This window comes from Chamaea fasciata, unplaced genomic scaffold, assembly GCF_029207755.1.
Source record: "Chamaea fasciata isolate MVZ Bird 193981 ecotype frontalis unplaced genomic scaffold, bChaFas1.0.hap1 SCAF_14, whole genome shotgun sequence".
NCBI lineage: Eukaryota > Metazoa > Chordata > Aves > Passeriformes > Sylviidae > Chamaea > Chamaea fasciata.
In genome coordinates this window covers 13,581,551-13,599,901 of record NW_027094099.1, presented here as the reverse complement: position 1 = coordinate 13,599,901, position 18,351 = coordinate 13,581,551, and the positions used below count along the sequence as shown (strand labels likewise).

Genomic DNA, 18,351 nt, shown 5'->3' with positions numbered 1-18,351 from the left:
GTCTGATAAAGGCTGATCGAGCTAGTCATGTATTACAAATGCCTGGAGTTGTTTGGATTGTATGGAACAGCTTTAGTGCATGTTTGCCAGAGCTTCAAGCAGATAGTTTGTTCAGCTACTCTGCCCACCTCCATGTGAGGGGCTCCACACTCTTGTGAAATGTAGCAAACACTATTTCTATGTGCTGATCTTAATCAAATGCTATTTCTATGTGCTGCCTAATATTAATCTATCCAAGAGCATGACTGAGTGAGGAGGCATATTTGCAATACATGGTATCCGTTTGTTTTTCTCCTGGTTTTGTACCTGGAATTCTGAACACCTTCTATTTCTAATTCCCACCTGTAAGTTGATTTTGCTGGGAGGGTCTGTGCAGATTTCTGCCTGACCTGTTTAACTGAGTTTAATTTCTGTAATTGGAGAATGAGATCCATTCCTGTGTGACTGATGCAGCCAATCTTATCCCTGTAAAATAAGCTAGCAATATGGTGAAAGTAGTAGTTTGCAGACGCCACCGGCTGATACTACTTGTTGCCTGTAACTGACAGATTGTAGAAACAAGTATTTGTGATTAATGGGCTGCAATTATACATAAATACTAAAATGAAACGGGACTAAAAATACCCCATAATGATTTTTAAAAGGCCATTCTGTTAATGAGGGGATTTGTCCATCTCTACATCAAAAAGAAACGTGTTAGCTCTCTGAGCTTGCCCACCTGTTTCTAATGCAGAAATAGAAATAAAAACCAAGCAGAGACAGCTGCTCTGCTCAGACTGCAAATGTGCTGATAAGATCAGCGAGTTGTCAAGTGACATGGTAGATACTGCAAAGTGCACCAGTGTTCCAGACAGCTAAACTTGGACTTCTGTATCATTTCAGGACATTTATTATGTGGCTGTAACACTTGGAAAATTATATCTATCAAATCATCAATGCGCTTAGAATTTAATTTGCTCTATCAATTGCAATTGTCGTGCTACTTAGCTGTGGGGGGGAAAAGAAAGTAATTTTCCTTGCCACTTGGCAATTCTTTTTATAAGCTTTTACTATTTTTTTCTCATTGAATTTGTTTGACAAACTCTTTTGAAAATACTTCTGGCTCAGCCTGGGTGCCTTGAAATAATGAGATTAAATTAAAGATGTTGAAATTTTTATTAAAGCATGATGTGGGCAGAAGTGATGAGCAAATGAAGAAGTCAGAATGGAGTTGGAGGTATGTCTTGGCCCACAGATAAGGAAGGACTTGTGGACAACTTAGGGACTTTCTTTTTTTGTTTTGTTTTTTTTTTTAAGAAAACCAGAGAGACCTACTACAACATTCTATTTTATTTCCTCATTCTTCCCTTATCACTTTCATATCATCTTTTGCTTTTTCCCCTAGTCTGAAAACATGACATGATAGTGATGGATAAAGGATACCATAGCACTCTGCAGATGTGTCTGTGCTTGATAATTTTGGGAAGGATGGGTGGGCTCCAGAATGAAAATGACAGCTGATCTTGATATAGGACAAATAACATGACTGAGAGAGGGTTCTACTGATTATGTCTAAGTGTACAATTCAATTCATTTTCATAGCTAATGAAAAGAGGAAGAAGTGATTTGAAGTAATGGATTATGTAGAAAATCACTTCTAGGCTAAATGTGGATGGCACAGAATTCTTTGACTGGAGTTTGGGAAACAGCTGTTGAGCTTCCAGCTCTGACTGATTTGTATTTCATCCTTGGGCAACTTCCGTGATTTTTCTGTAAATCCTTACCTTCATAACTTGGAACACACTTGAAACATGTAATATTCAGTCTATGAAGTGCTTCTAGAGAAGATGAGTGAGATGGAATTTATTATCAATGGCATCTCTGACTTTGACAGGTCTCCCAGAGGATGTTTAGGTCCCATGGCGAGCACCTAACAGAAGGCTGTAACTAGTGATTGAAGTGGAGATGAAGAAAATAGGTAGATGGATGGGAGGGCAGAAAGTCCTTAAATTCCTGTCTGATCAGGCTGTGCCTGCTGGAAATAAAAATGCAGAGAAGCTTTTATTGTAAAAATGAGGCTGTAGTGGATAATGCAGCAGAAATTCTCTCTGGCTTAATTTTTTTTCCTTTGTGCTTGCTATGCTGGGGGAATTTCTGAAAAATTTCTGAAAAATAAGAATTATTTTTTAAAATTTATTTCCTTCTTACCCCTGTAGCCATGTGCAAAAAGTGCAGCCAGAGCTGAGATCATTCCTTTCCTGTCCTGAGTAGCAGTGGACAGCGTAGGCTGCTACAAGATTAGTGTCTCTGGTGTCTTGTCTGCTTTGCCACTTCACAGTGTTGCAGGTCACCCTCACACAACCTGGGAATTGTCATTGTGTTGAGTAGGGAAGTGCATTTAGCAGAGCAGGCGTCGAAGGCCGTTTTTGAGCACAGTCCTGTAAATCCTGGCCTCTGGCAGCCCGAGCTGTTTAGCTGTGTTTTATGAATCAGGTCATATCGTGTCTGCCACTGCTTCCAGATGCCAAACTCCTTCTGTGACAGTTCTGTCAAGCATTTTGAAAGGGCACAAAAACAACAGCTAGAGGGTCACCATGAGGCACAACTCAGCCCATGGGAATTGAGCTTCAAAAAGATCTACTGGCCAGAGGCTGAAAGAATGAACAAGAGACAGATGAAGGGCTCTGGGGGTGTCAGTGGCTGTGGTGTCCCCACTAACCCTATTCTCCCCATTTTTAGCCCTTATTAACCATGAATGAGCAAAAATAGGGTGCTTATAGTCTCTGTGCTGGCAAAGGTGATGGCCCTGCCAGCTATGGAGAGTGCCTGTCGACAGACTTGAAATGGCACGTCAGTGATGGCTTGCTCCTTCATTTCATACCCTAGATCATACCCTTTAAATCAGAATGCTCCCAGGATCCTCATTCTAGATTTTCAAAAGTCTCTCCCACCAGCTGGGGCATCACTTGCCACGCAGACACCGTGACCTTGTTTGCCAGCCTATCAACATGTAATGTGAAATTGGGCTCAGGCCTGAAAAAATTTCTGTTTGCACAAAGGGTAGTGCTCCCTGTGAGGCCATATAACCTGCCTCAAATGTAATTTAATAGGCAGAAATCAAATAAAATATATCCAATTAAAACACGCAGGTAATGCATGCAAACCCTAAAACGTATTTGGATTGTAAACGGGCAATGAGACTGAATGGTTGGTTTCTTCATCCATGAGGGAAGCACCCTAAGTAACACAGAGGAAAGAAATAATTTTGAGAGTTGATGGGAGTGTTGGGTGGCAGGTGAAGGTTATTTTTTGATGTAAGGCGTTTTTCATTAGCTGCATATTCCTGCAGTTAGAAAACATCAGTTAGAAGTCTCTTCATATTTTGAAAACAAGGTATTAACATAAGAAGCTTTGTTAGATACAGCAGGAAGATAAATCATCTTTGCAATGCTAGCCATTAGCCTGTCACGACCATGATTTACAGGGATTTTCTTCTATATAAATAGGTGTTTCTTTTAAAAACACTCAGAGTTTACAGAGCAGGAGATGAAAGTGGCAGTGAATGCTTTGGAATATAATGGTTTGGATAAGAGTGTTTCTTATGGCGCTTTAAGATTGGAGATCCTGCTGTGGGTTGTACAGGTTGTACAGAGAAAATGAGCTATAGTGGAAGGATTCTGGGGCAGGGTCAGCTGGAAAAGTTCAAAGTTCTGCTATGGAACTGTTGGGGTGAAAGTGCAGGGAGGCACTGGGATTAAGGAAACTTCACAGTGTCATCTTTATGAAGTCAGTCTGTGTACTACACATCAGAAATTCAAACTAATTAGGAGCTATCAATTGTGCTGTTAAATTATTTGCCTAAAGAACCTTCTGGTGAATGCTTTTAAAATAAATTTAATGTCACTTAGGAAACTATGAAGAACTAAAAGCTCTCCTGCGTGAAAGCTCCCACTTTAGCAGTGATACATGGAGTGCTGAGGAAGGACATCACATGTTCCACTTCTGTTTCTTCTAGGGCTGCTAAGGCTGTTCTGCAGCCTGACTCCTTTATTCACGAGAACCTTTTTCTGTGCTTTGTAGCAACTTGTGGGGATAAAAAGAACATTTTTTTCCTCACCCTAGCCTTCCTACCATCTTACTTCCTTGAACAGACAACTCTTCCTAACTTGACACTCTGCTCGCTGCAGTGATTGATGCAGGAAGACATCATCCATTAGACATCATTTTGCTGGCATCTGAAGGGAAGAACTTACTGACCTGAGACAGGGACTGCTTACTGTGTCTTTCCACAGACTGTTTGAAATTTCTGCATGTTATCTGCTTTATGCAGTGGCAAATTTTGTTCCACCTAGTTTTGTCAAGTAGTCTGGGACTCAGATTGTGCTATATCAGCCTGGTTCCTTCTTCAGCTTTAGGATATCTCAATAGTAGAACTGCTTGAAAAAAAAACCGGTATGAACTTAGTTGGGAACTTCAGGGCTCGTCTCTGCTGTTTCTCTTGGAAAACTTATGTTCTGCGTATGGTCTGTCACACAGCATGTCATGCAGTCTAGGATATGAAATGTGCTGTTGCTTATGTCATGATACAAGATCATTGGGCCAGCATCAGTTTTGCTCTCTTGATGATCTGATTGAAAAACCTTTTATGTTAACACCTTATTTGTGTTCTTTTGCTCAGGCACTTGGGGAGTTCATCTAAGACCTTGCCACAAAGACAAGATTCATTATTCAAAAATTGGAGTTTTACCTCATCGATCTCTTCTTTGTGGAAGGCAAGAATTTCTTTTGGGATCAGCTCTGGACAGTGCAGTTCCAAGATTTAGGATAGACAGCAATGATGTAAAAGTCAATTTAGTGGTGCCACAAATGAGATCAACCTGTAGAAGGTCCTTTACTGTGAAGCAGTTGTCACAGTGAAGTGTTAGAAGTGTTTTTGTAGACTTTCTGTTTATTTCCTTTTTCCTCTGTGGTTTTTTTATATGCAAGAAAACACACAATTTAAAATTCCCATCGTTTGCTTACTCCAGGAGAAATACAGAATAATATTTTTAAGAAACATTCCCTGCTTGACTGATTCTGGAGCAATGAGTGATAAATATCCAATCAAGTGAAGACCCAAAATTTAATTTTTACCATCAGAGGCAATTTGTGATGCTTTTTATCTCAACAAAAAATGATATTTTATCCCTTTGACAATGAGAGGCTGTGATTGTACTTTCTTTTAATATATTTTACTACTTTCAAGTCATTCCCTGAGGAGGACTTCAAGTCAGGGGGAGATGGATCTGTGCCACTTAAAAGCACAACACATGTTTAAGAAAAAACATTACTTTATGCTGTAGATGGTAATAGGTGGGGTTTAAATATGTTCTGCATAAAGAATAAGGATCTTTTAAAAAATAAACTATAGAGTTTGTCTTCTGTAGAGCAGAATGGCTTGAAGTACTACACAAACCTGTGTTAAACTGTTAAACTTGGCTGTTATTCCCAGCAGTGAAAGAGACACTGTTCCATTTCTCATGTCCATTTTAAGGTTCACAGGCCTCATTGTAGGTTCTGAGTTCATCTCAAGAGTGGACAAAATACTGAGATCTTCACCCAATTTTTTTACCATTCCTTTCATGCCTGGATTTCCCAGAAGGAAAATTTAGCAAAATTTGGGCTTCTTAACTGGATCCACTGAAGTTAGCAAAGAAAACAAATTCCTGTTGGGTTATTTCTGTCCCCAGCCACTGCAAGATTATTGTGTACAAAACAACTTCTTGTGCTCTGGGCAATGTGGTTTTAATGTTAACTTCCAGCTCTCCACAGGGGACACTTTTTAGTGTAGCTCACTGATATTCAATCTAAATGTTCCTTTGTGGAGTTTCATCCCATTAACCCCAGATTCACCCAGGTTTGGCTCTCTGAGCAATTCCTCTTGCACTGAACCTGCTCTGGGAGCTGTGGCAGTGAAGGGCACGGGGTGTTGTAATGGGGGTAAAGGCTGTGTCCCCCACAGGCAGGAGGTGGGGATTGCAGCATTTCTCACTCTCTGAAAGCCATTTATTCCTGGAGTGTGTTCTGGGGGCGTCCCCTCTGCCAGCAGCTCCTGCTCCGGACTGTCCATCTGCTGCCCTTAAACTCTGCACAGTGCTGTTAGTGCCATCCACAGAGCAGGGGACATGGCCAGAGGGCAGCTCATGCCTCAGAGTTCACAGCTCAGTGATGTTCTGCCCTGTAGGTGCAAAGGCAGCTTGATCCCTTTAGGGATCAGATACTCAGAAGCCTCTCTGGCAGAGGATCTAACCAGAAAGTGCAGTTGTTGCTCTCACAGTGTTGAAATGTGCCTTGCACATGAGAAAATGAGCTGTGAGTGAGCAGTGGATATGTAGAATGAAATGTAAAAGCAAGGGGTGAAAATATTGCTGGTTTGGAGCTAAAACCTTATTAAAGTCCTGTCTGTCCTGTTTGGGCAAATTCTTTCTAAAGTATCATATGTCACCAAAATCCCATTAAACTGTCACATAAATTATCAGGGTTTCCTTTTTCCATCACTGTGGATTACCCAGGGAGATATTTTTATGACAATGGAAGCTTTTTCAGTCTGCTCCTCCTGCCTGATTTCATTTCAGATGAAATCCTTCTCTCGGAAAAGAGCTCATGGATTTTATAGTTCTATGGATCTCTGCATTCTGCCTGTGACAGCAACTGTCCTTCAGGTCTCTGTGTACTCATCTCCTGCCTGCGCCTTCTTTTAGGCATGGGACAGTTTAGAACAATGTTCGGGTTCTTCTCTCAGTTCAGCTTTTTTGTCTTTGTGCAAAAACCCCAGAAGGTGAAAGTCACATAAATGCCTAACTTGAAAATTACTGTTTTTTACTACTTGCCAGGTCTCAGAAGCCTTGCATCTCTGCAAGACAGTCTACATTTCTCCCATGCTGACTGAAAAACACATGGATTGATGGCCTGGCCATGGCAGTACAAAATACTTGAGTATCTGAAATTGCCTGCTGCCACAGAACAAATTAAAGCCATAATGTGTGTGTTATAGAAGCAGGGGATGATAGATCTTTGCCTGCCTTCTGACAGATAATCTGGAGCTCCCTACATCAGCTACCTAGATCATGTGTTATAGCTGATCTCAGTGGTCGCTGTTCACACCTTTTAAGGGATACATAAGCAGAAGCTGAGAACTAATAATCTTAAGAGTGATAGAGAGGATTTGGAAGATCATTGCTAATGAGAGAAATCCCAGAAATTTTATTTCTCCAATTCTGAAGTGGGAAGACTGTCACTAAATGAGCAGGTAAGACAGAATTTTCTATAAATAATTCTGTTCTGTGTGGGAAGAAGCCCTAATGATGTCAAAATATGATGATGAAACATTTCTGAAATATTTTATGAAATATTTCTGATTAGCCGCTAATTAGTGGCTAATGGTTAACATGGCTTAAAATGGCTAACATTAAGTAGCAAGCAGACACCTTGCATCAAAGAGAACACAGGAGGTGGCAGAGCTGCCTTGTGGACTGGAATAGTAATTCCAGCAGCCATCAGAACAGAGACCTGGTTCCAGAGGAATAAGGGGAATCATGGACCAAATTTCTAAAGGAGCTATCATGACTTATGTGGCTATAGGCCTCTGCTGGTACTGATTTGGGTACTGTAGTGGAGATTCTTGGCACAGGACTTTATGAACAAGGACCCATCAGGAGGGAGGACAAATGTTCAGGCACGGCAGCAAGGGCAGTCAGGTCCCCACAGGTTGGCTTAGCTGATAGTAACTTGTGTTTCTTTTTGTGCAGCCTAGTCCCACTGGGCAGTGAGGACAGGTGATTGCAATCTCTTTATAGCAGCCTTTTGCAATTTAAAGGCTATTTCTCCTTCCTCTCTCTTCCATTCTGTGTCTGAAACCCTTTTTCTCCAATTTTTCAGCCTAAGACTTCTAAAACATTTTGTGATTTTCAATGACCTCTTCAGCTTTCATCAGTTTTTATAGCCTGTGGTGGGCAGCAGTGGGCACAGCACTGCAGCTATTTGCTTTTGCTCACTGGGTTGAGCAGAGGGAAGTAACAGTGTTCCTTGCCTCGGCTGTGACGTTGCCTGGTGTGAGTCTCAGGAGAGCTGCCATTTTTGCAACTGCTTTACATCACTATCTCATCTGCTGTAATCCTCTGGTCCTTTTAGCAGTGCTTTTTCCTAGCCAACTGTCCCCATCTTGTCCCCATGCCCTTGGAATGTGGCTGAGGGGAGCAGAGATGGATGGCAGCAGCGAGCACAGGTGTGGGAGGTGCACCCAGGCAGAGGAATTCCTCTGCTAGTGACAGCCCTGGGAGGAGGTAAATGCAGGTAACTTGCTTGACAGCAGCTTTATACAGTACCTGGATGGTTTCAGTTCTGAAGTCTGATGATATTTGAGCAGCTCAGAGAGTGTGCAGAGTGGCACTGGATGTGTCAGTGAATGCTGAGTGGTTCTGCTCGACTAATGGAAGTGCACACTGGGATGGGATGGGGATGTTTGTTATAATCTGAGGCAATTTGCAAAGGGTTATAGTAGGCTTTCCATGGGTGTAAGTCCTGAAAATAAGGTTCAGTTGTTCCCCAACCTTCCCCAAGAAGAAGACTTTGATTTGAACCAGAATTAGTTCATGTGGGTTTCCTTTGCCTTCACTCATACTGAAGGTCCTGCAAAATAATGATGGTGGTTTAAGAACTGCTGCTTTAAGAGCTTGGGATTTTGGAAACTTCCCCAAAACAGGCTTGACAACTTGCTTACCAATTTCCTGGAGTTCAAACCCAGCGTTAGTGGGAGGTCAAGCAGAACTGAGGCTGAGCAGTCTGTACCCTCATTCAGCTCCCTGATCATCTCTGATTCAGAGGTGAATGAATTCATAAAACATGTACACAAAAGGAGGTTGCCAAGCAACTTGGAGGCTGAAACTCTCCCATCAAGCTATGAAGGTAGAGAACAGGCAGCCAAGATGATTTGTAACGTTCACTCCTTTGCCCTACGTAACAGTAATAATACATATAATGCAGAAATATTTAAGAAAGGAATAGCTCACTGATAATTCTGGAAAACAACAGCTGATCCTGCTATACTGTATTTTGCCTCTGTATTAAGATGTGTCTGCTTTTTTGGAGCATCTAGCCAAAACCAGGCACAGCAAGGAGACAGCAGTCTGGGGTAGGAGAGATGGGCAGGGTAGAATTATTCTGTCTTAAGGCAACTTGAAACACTGACAACCGGTGGAAAAGTTTTAGGAGGGGAGAAAAGTATTGACACAAATTCTGCCTCAGATCTGGCTCATTGTTTTCTGTGATCTCAGTATTTGATGTTTTTTTACAGATATGCTTTAATATATTAATTGTACCTCACACCATATCCTCTCTTCTCTCTGGTTTTTCATAACTCTGCAGCCTTGGGCATGTCAGATGTATCCAGGACATGATGCAGCTGTGACATGCATGGAAGAGCTATGTGATGGTCCTCCTGTTTACCCATCATTTACTCACAGAATAGCCTGTAGTGAGCACAGCTAATTAAGTTGGGAGGAAAAGTTTTGCTTTCTCGGTTTTTCTCTACTCTATCTTGAGGTAAACTTGGCCCTTTGATCTGTGTAATGCTCCTGGTAGTCGTGTTGTACTTAGACATAAAGGAGAAAAAGAAGCCTGTGTCCTAATGGCCCTGGCTTGTGCAAAGGAAAGTGAGGCATGCAGAGGCACAGCCAGAAAGTTTCAGCCCAGGACCCAGATCTAGACTGGATTTTTCACATGCTATGTACATCATTCCCTTTGACTCCTTAAGAAATCCTAGCCCTGTGTCATTTCAACGCCCTGTCCCTTTACAAATGGCATGGCTCAAACCTCAGCTGGAAATAATTTAGAACAGCATCCCAGGTCAGGGCATCTGGAACTGCTTTTCATTTCCTTTCTGTGCACCCCTTGATGAGGGACACTGCTGTGTTAATGGGGTTTTGTTCTTTTCTTTCAGGCTTCTCATCCTCCAATTGATGTCACAATTAGTGACATTAAAGCCACCTCTTAGTGAACCTTGGTGATGACATGACTAGAGGAGGACCCTTAGAGGCAGGAGATTAAGCAGCAAGTTAGCACGGACTGGAGGAACAAAGCTCTCATTTTCATGCATATATCCACAATCAAAAATGAGCGAAGAGAAGGAGAGATGGGAATTAAGTGATGCATTAGTAAAATTATCATTCAAAGGTTCTTTGCTTGAAGTCTTGCAAGAGGAATCAGTGGTTCTTTAATCTCCCACCTTGGGTATTGTTGATGCCATGTTATATCCTGGGCATGTCGAAATGTAACACAGTGTAAGGAGACATGATTTGTTGGATAAGGCTTTATGTAGCATGAAAAGACTTCTCTACTTTCTCTTTTTATTATTTACATTCCCAGAGAAGGTTATGTGCAGTGTGGGCTTTGCAGAGATAAATGGCTAACCTGAGTTTTCTGGCAGCTTCCTCAGGACTTGGAAAGGAGCTACTTAAGTGTTGGCCTGAGGGTTCTGGGGACATAAGCTCAGGTCTGGTCCTGGGAGGGGGTGTATGAGAGAACCTGAGGTGGTGAGTTCTTAACAGAGGTTTAGATCAGGGCATGGGAAATCGTACCACGGGGCTCTGAAAGAGCAGAGAGAGAAGGGCAGCAGGGCACCAGTATAAACCAGTCATCTGTACTGGGTAGTACTGAGCTGGTCTGGTCAGGACTGCAGTTTTGGGGGTGCTGGAAGTCAGGAATGAAGGGAAGCAGCTGAACTGAGTGCAGAAATCTCAACTGTGCTGCCAGTTGAGTGTGCAGCATGGCTGGCCAGTGCTCTGTCTATTCCTTTCATGAGCTCTGTTAATAGCAGTTAGCACAATAATTCCAAAGTAACTGGATATGCTGTAAAACATAGGTTTGGGCCACTCCTGCTGTTTTCCAGGTGTTTCAAGAGTAGCAAGTTTTATGGCCATGTCATCAGCTCTTTGCTCTATTTGCTGCATCATTAGTTCTCAGGCTAGGAGCACTCTGGGGGAGCAGCATTTGGATGTGGGATTTGGCTGTGATGGCTCCTGTGAAGGGAGCAGACAGTTAACAAGCTCTGTGGTTTCCTTGCTTGTACAAACCTTCCTTATAACTCTCCTGTGGGTGGGATGTCAGAGCTGTAGATGTGCTTGGCAGGAGGGGATCTTTCAAAGGAAACTTTCAATGGAATAGAGAGATTTTCTTGGCTGGACCTGCAGGCAATGGGGCCCTCCTGTTGTCACCCACAGGAGAACAGTGTCTCTGTTCTTTCCCTGCTCTCATGTTTCCTGGGTTTAAGATCTGGACACTGCAGGAGCTTTTCCAAAACCGAGTCTAAGTAAGATGAGTCTGACTTTGATGAGCCTTGAGACAAACAGCAGAGTTCAGGTCTCTGCCAGCCCCGTGCTATTGCAATTAGCAGAATTATGGCAAATTGTCCTGTGTTTCTGCCATGAAAAAGCTGTTGCTTAGAGGTTTTTAGTTTGGTTTTTTTTTTCTTATTTTGACTGAGGAATGAACCTCTCAATTGAGATGCTGAGCTCTGTACCAATATCCAGAAGAGGTAAGAGTTGTTAAAGCTGTATTCATCAATTGCAAAAGAGAGCACATTTTATTTTGCTCTGTGCTATTTACAGCTGTTGTCCATTAGAAGTCCTCAGGAGCCTCATTCCCAGCTATAACTGCACAGCCCCATAAGTTTAGCTCAGCAATGAGCCCGAAAAACAGCACTAAATCATGGTGATGGGACAAAGGAGAAAATGTTTGGAAATGGCAAAATGCAGCTGATGTCTTTGTGAAATCTGGTTTTTGTTTGTTGCTATTACAAGGCATTACTAAGGTAGATGGTAATGCACAATTAGCTGGAGAAGAATAGAACTAGTGTACTCTAATTCTGGGGGAAAAAAATCAGAAAGGCTGGTTCTGCAGGAGCTAAAGGAGTCTTTTGAAGTCCATAAGTGCCTTAAGCACTTATGAACGCACACTGATGAAAATGCACCAAGCCTCCAGTATGGTGAGGTGTAAGAATGGTAAAAGCCTAATGTGGGGCTGTGGAGAAACAGAGTCCCAGTTGCTTTACTGGACCCCGAAGCATGATTGCTCTGTATGAGCTCTTTGAGCTGGGAGTGCAGTTCTAGTGCCCACCAACTGCTTAAGAGAGGAGTGTGGATGTGGGATTATTTCCACATCTGAGTGTGTCCCTGTGTGATGTAACTAAATTATGCTTTAAGGTACATACTGAGCAGAACTGTGCAGAATATACAGTTAAGGAGAGAAATTAATGCTTATTTCTTGTTTGAATGTGAAATGAGAAATTTCACCTGTATTCCCAGCTCTGACACAGCCTTTTCTCGGTCAGACAAACAGCTGAACAGCTCTTTATTACCATCTGTATTTTTGGGGATGGTGTTCTACCTCCCTGTTTTACTATGATGGATTAATGATTTGTAAAGCATTTGGAAACTGAAGGATGGCTTTGGGAGCTAAGGACAAAGGCGTGAAAGATGCTAATTCAGCATTTGTTTACAGGGGCACTCAGCTGCTGCCTTTGGTTTTGCATTCTGTCCTCTTGCCTCTCCCAGCCCTGTCAGCTGGGGGCCTTCAGTCCACGAAGGGAACAGAGCCTGAGCTCTGTTGCCTGATTGAGTGGGACAAACCTGCCCTGGCATGGCTGTGATGCCCTGACAGATAAAGCTTTCACTGAAGTAAATCTGTCAGGTTGACTTGTGGTAGTAAATGCTCACAAAAGGATCATTTTAAGACAGATAATTGCTTTCTCCTTTCCTTTTCTTTTCTGTGCCTGGCAGGTGTCTCCTTCTGCCTTCTCCTGTTTCCTTGGCCTATCCCTGAAGTGTGCTCAGCACAGATGGGATCTTCAAAGAATCTGCTGTCAAACTTGGTCTCTTCTAAGCATATGTATGCTGAGAGTTTTTGGAGGCTTGTAGCCAGACCAAATGTGTTTAGTGGCTTTTTCACAGGAACAGCAAATAACATATCTGATAACAAGGAAACTTTTGCTGTTAAGTTGCAAGTCTGTTTTGAAATAGGTTCAGTAGAGATTATCAATGAACCGTTTAGTAAAAATTGAATTTACTCTTTTTTTTTTTTTTTTTTTTTTTTTTTTTTTTTTTTTTTTTTTTTTTAAGCAAGCCCCCAGATCCCCTCTCCTACTTCAAATTGCCACAGCTTATGTTTCCCATGCATGGAAAGTAGTGCTAGAAACAGATGAACTCCTCTAGTTGCAACTTCTGAAAATCAGCCTTTCTAATCTGAGTGAGCATCTATATTATATAAAACTGAAAAAATCTTTTCACCAAAAGCAACAGCTTGCCTTAGCAATGTGCACTGTTATTTCTACCTTTTGTTGTGTTATGAAATAAGGGTTAGGTTTGAGTACTCAGCCTCTACAGCTCTGGTGAATATATTAGTGCATTTTCTTTAATTGTATCAGTTTAGTTCAATTAATTGTTATTTCGACCCTGCAACACAAATTATTTCCAGAGATCAGGCAGCTTTCATGTCCTTGGAGCCCCTTATGGGTGGGCAAATCTGCTTAGATATTTAGAGTGTTCTGAATTGTTAATGGTGAAATACTGAAAGTGGAGCAGGACCTTAGAAAATTAAATAATTTTTTGCTGCCTTTTAAACCTTAATGAAATTTGATGGGATCAAACTTTCAATAACTGCTAGAAAGTATGGTGAAGCTATTTGGAGAGGCAGCAACCTGCAGAATGCTTTCTAATGGTACATGTAAATACTTGTAAGTGATCACAGAATAAACAGAGAGATCAGGATGAAACGGGTTCTGAGGACCAATTCTGTGATCAGTTTATCAATAGCACCTTGAGAAAATAACTGGAATGTCTAGGGGTGTATTTTCCTTAGAATATGTTCTGGATTGTTATCTAAATTCAAAAGGAGTAAAATCCACTTGCAAGGATCTTATTCGGAGAAAAGTCCTGTATATTTTGGGGGTGTTTCTGCTCTGTTTTACAGGCAGCCGTCCCTACGTGTTTCTCACAGCCCGTGTTCACCCTGGTGAGAGCAACTCCAGCTGGGTGATGAAGGGGACCCTGGAGTTCCTGGTGAGCAGTGATCCCATTGCTGAGCTCCTGAGGAAATGTTTCATCTTCAAGATTGTGCCCATGCTTAATCCGGATGGAGTCATCCATGGCAAGTGAGTTGTGACATGTGCTTCTTCTGGGGTTTGTCTGTGGGCCCAGCAGGTCCCATCTTCAATGTTAGTGCTGCCTTTGCCCGGTGTTTTATTCATCCTGCTATCAGTCCTGTGTGGAAAACACAAATCTGAGACAGGGCCTGGTGTGCTGTCCTGCATTTGTCAGGTGCATGTGGTTCTGTAGTGTCTGTGGCCAGATCTCTCAATTCCCTGGAAGGATTGTGAGTGGTTCTGGAGAAACAGGATCTTTACTGACAAGGGGAGGTTTATTCATTCTGCTAAAGCAGCAAGGCAGATATGATTGGGAAAAACTGGCTGTAATTAATGCTTTGTATAACCTGGTGGGGGGAGGATGAATAAGGATTTCTTAAATTTTCACAGAAATATTTCTGTATAGTGAACCTTCCTCCTTCTCCCACCTTCTTTTCAATCTTCCTTCCCACATGTTTCCTAAGAGATGCTGAATCTGATCTTGGAAAATATTGATTTCTTTTTGCATTCTTTACCTTATACCCTCCCCATCCACCCACACTAACTCCGCTCTCTCTGTACATGACTGGAAAAGGTACAACTCTGCTCCTAATATGTTGAGCTGAAATAAATATTGTTGTGTGAAACCTTGAAGAGGGCACGAAGCTAAGGTAGGCTTGCACTTTGCTGGAAAGCAAATCTCCTCCTCTGTGCAGACAATGGAATTTACTCCCTTTGGGTGTTCATGGAGTGGCAGTGAGTTAATAACTGTTGCCCAATGCAAGGGCAGGACATCATGGTCACATCCCACCAGTGGCTGCTGCCTTGACCTGGTGATGGGGTCTTGCAGGGTTTGCAACAACTGTGTCCCCTGGCTTCTTGCAGAGGAGCAATTGCTTCCCTTTTCTCACTTGATTCTTCTGTCCTGTTGAATCAAGGGTGCTTTTCATTGAAAAGAACTTGATGAATTTTGTAAATTAATGAGTCAATGAGAGGAGATGGGAGCTGGTGAGTCTTTTTTAGATGAAGGAAATTTATTGGAAGTCACATGATTTCTTCAAAGCCGTGGGGTAACCATAGTAGCAGCTAGGTAGAGGAAATCCTGATTTTTCTTTTGGAATATAGCCATGGACTATTCTTTATCTGTTTTAAAAAACACACTGTTCCCTCCTGCACCTGCCCTACCCCAGCACAGGCTGAGTAAGCTTTGCTTCTCCAAGGTAAGGCAGGTGCTGGGTTTTCTGTCTCTCCGTTGGTGCTCCCTCCCCTTTCATTTACTCTGTCTGTTCCTTCTTTGCTCAGGGGCTTTGTTCATTACCTCATCAAACCTATCAGAGAAAAGCTTCAGTTTTTTGACAGTTACTGAAATAAAGAGATAGAAATGCCCACTAAAATCCCTTCTAGAACAGTTTTCCTCTGCACGCTCTCAAAAATTGCAAAGGAAAAAAGGAGTGTGCTCCCACTTAACCTTTGGAACCTGGTGCCTTCTGTTTGGAAGGACGATCTTAAGAGGGGGAGAAGTAGCACATTTGTCTCTATACCCAAACACACTATTTGTATAAATGACCTTTTTCTCTCCTGTATTAATGCTTACTCTCCTGAATGGACACGTTGTGTTCTCTGGGCAGTAAGAGGAAGAAAGGACCAGGGATAGGGAAAAAAGCTAATGGCTGGTCTGAGGGGTTGGTTTATGATGCAGAACTGCATCCTCAAGGACTAAATCTTGAGGTGATGTCACACGAAGCTGCACAACTGCAGACATCCCTCCTTCTCTTTATTGCTTCTCTGTGGTCGGAGGGTTGAAGGCGTTTAGTTCTAAATTGGTGCCATGCACTCTGCAAACACACTCCAAGGGCTCTCTCCAGATTGGTTAATCTATGATGTGTGTGTTTCTCTAAGAATAGCATAGACATGTGAGCAGGCTGGGAAAGGAGTGGTTTTGAATTAATGGAATCTCTCTCTGGGAGAGAAGTGTTACAGGAGTTGTGTGCTGCTCTTTGGCAGATGCTATGAGTCTGTCCCCGTGTTTTCTTCAGAAGTTCTGCACCTAAATTGTCACTACCTTGCCAAAAGTATTTGGGTAGACATATGTGGAAGCAAGGCATATTTGGATAAGAGAAGAGCATTTTGTAAATTGTGAAAGACTCAACCCTCACATAAACTGGCTGTGCTCTGAGATGCACATTGTAAGGTGGCAAGAATGTGCACTGGTGCTTTCCTGAAGACCTCAGAGATGAAAAAGATGCAAGTTCTGTGAACATCTATACTGGAATACTTGGTGGCTCTGGGAGGTGCATATGAAATGTGGGCTAATTTTCCTCAAATGGAGCAGGAATTTTTACAGCTCTTTGCTGGTTTGGTGCCTCAGGTGTTGCTTCTGTTTCCTTCCACTGAGAGGGCAGTGATGGATTTGAGAGCTTAGGGTACCAAATGTGACTAGTGCCTGCACAGAGCGAGATAAAATATGAGCTGCAGTATTTCTTAGCTCTCATTTCTGTGAATTGTTCCTCGATGGAACAACCAGAAATGGTGCCTGGCCCTGCACCACACACTTGTCTGAGTTCCTCTCTGCTGTGGGAAGTGCCCCAGTTTCATCTAAGGCCCTTTGTGCTGTGCTGATGTGACAGCCCATCCTTGGCTCTCCTTGTGTGATAAACATCCCCCTGCAGACAGCTGCACCCCAGGACTCTCCCTTCTGACAGCACTTCCAGTGCAGGATTGTTTATTCCTTCCTTTATCAGCCAGGGCTGCTGGGCCCCCTGAGTTATTAGCTCTATTCATTCATTGTCAGTGTTTCCTCCTTCGTAAATATGCCCCCATATGTCTCTGCTCCCGAGGAATATGCTTTCTTTTCTATTTACTGCTTTTCCCAGGCCCCCACCTCCTCATCGCTCTCTCCACCCAACGGCCCAATAACAGCCAAGGAGATAAATAAGCTCTATAACTCTTCCCAGCTATTATTTGTTGTTGTTGTTGTTGTTGTTGCCCTACATGGTAATATATATAATAACAAGGAAACAAATCTTATTACTAAAGTAATTACAATAAATAAAAAGCTGAGAGGGGAGATGAAGGAAGGGTCTGTCAGGGGAGTGATTGCAGTAGGATTTTTTAAAATTTAATTTACTCGAGATGTTCTCTGCCACTTTGCTGATACCCTGCTGAGGGGGGCTGTGACTAATTAGCAGCCAGCTGTTGTTTTAACACCCTCACCTAATTTATAGTGTGCCTGAGCCTCTAAAACAGGAGCCTGTGTGATATCATTGTCTATGGGACTCAGCACCAGCCTTGTGTCAGTAGTTGGCTTTATTGCTTGGTGCTTTTGTTTCTCAGAAGCAGCATAGCTGAAATTTTGGGTGCTTTGCTACAATTCCTTTTATCTTCAGCATATCCCATGTGCTTTCAGGAGTTTGATCCAGAGAGTGAACACAATTTGTTGCTTGTAACTGCTTGTCCCAATGTCCAGCCTAACAACTGACCAACACAACTGCTGCTTTTTGACTAACAAGTGTGGTGCGGGCAGGACCTTGGGTTTGTTTGAACTCTGGGGCCTCACTCTCTTGTTGGCAGGTTTCTCATGGAAGTACCATATTGTTCTTGCTAATAGAATGGAGATTGCGATATCATCTGTCTTCTAAATGGTCGTGAAATCTAATTAGTTAATGGCCATATTAAAAACTGGAAGGATCCAAGGCATTGTTTCGTGTTTCATCAGTCTCCCAGTTGCCAATTGCCAAAGTATGTGCAGTTTTTGTAAGCTCTTAAACAGTAAAGGTGCCCAGTGAGTTGTGGGTGTCCCTGTGCTCTTTCGTGTACAATTTATGCTGGTGATGCAAGGTCACCTGGAAATTTTACTACAAAGAATCACTGGGTGTGGGCTCAGTGGTGTTACTGCCTTGGACTGCTAAACACTTCAGCTTCTAGCCTTGGGAATGATTTCACTTTGGATAGGCTCTACCTTGCATTTTCAAGTTAGCATGAGTATTAGATATGAACAGGTTGTTCCACAGGCTCAGAAAGGAATCCCTTTGTTCTGCATTTGTGTCTGTTTCCCTAAGTGATGATGTGAGTTTGTAATCAGATGTGTGCACTCCTTTGAAGACTTTTTCAGGAGCCAGGAGACTGGTGTACGAAGCTAGCTTTTAGTAAAGTTAATGAGATGATTGAATTATAATTCTTGTTAGCTTGATTGTGTGTCATTATCCCTTTTGTTTGTTATT

The 18,351-nt window shown here is 42.4% G+C and overlaps 1 protein-coding gene across 2 annotated transcripts in view; it reads left to right on the top strand.

Annotated features, from left to right (window-relative positions):
* AGBL1 (AGBL carboxypeptidase 1) overlaps positions 1-18,351 on the top strand; it is a 265,166-nt gene that overhangs the window by 89,623 nt on the left and 157,192 nt on the right. For both annotated transcript variants that reach the window (XM_066196254.1, XM_066196253.1), the window contains exon 18: positions 13,981-14,161. In XM_066196254.1, coding sequence (XP_066052351.1) covers positions 13,981-14,161 — 181 coding nt within the window. The remainder of the gene's footprint in view (positions 1-13,980; positions 14,162-18,351) is intronic.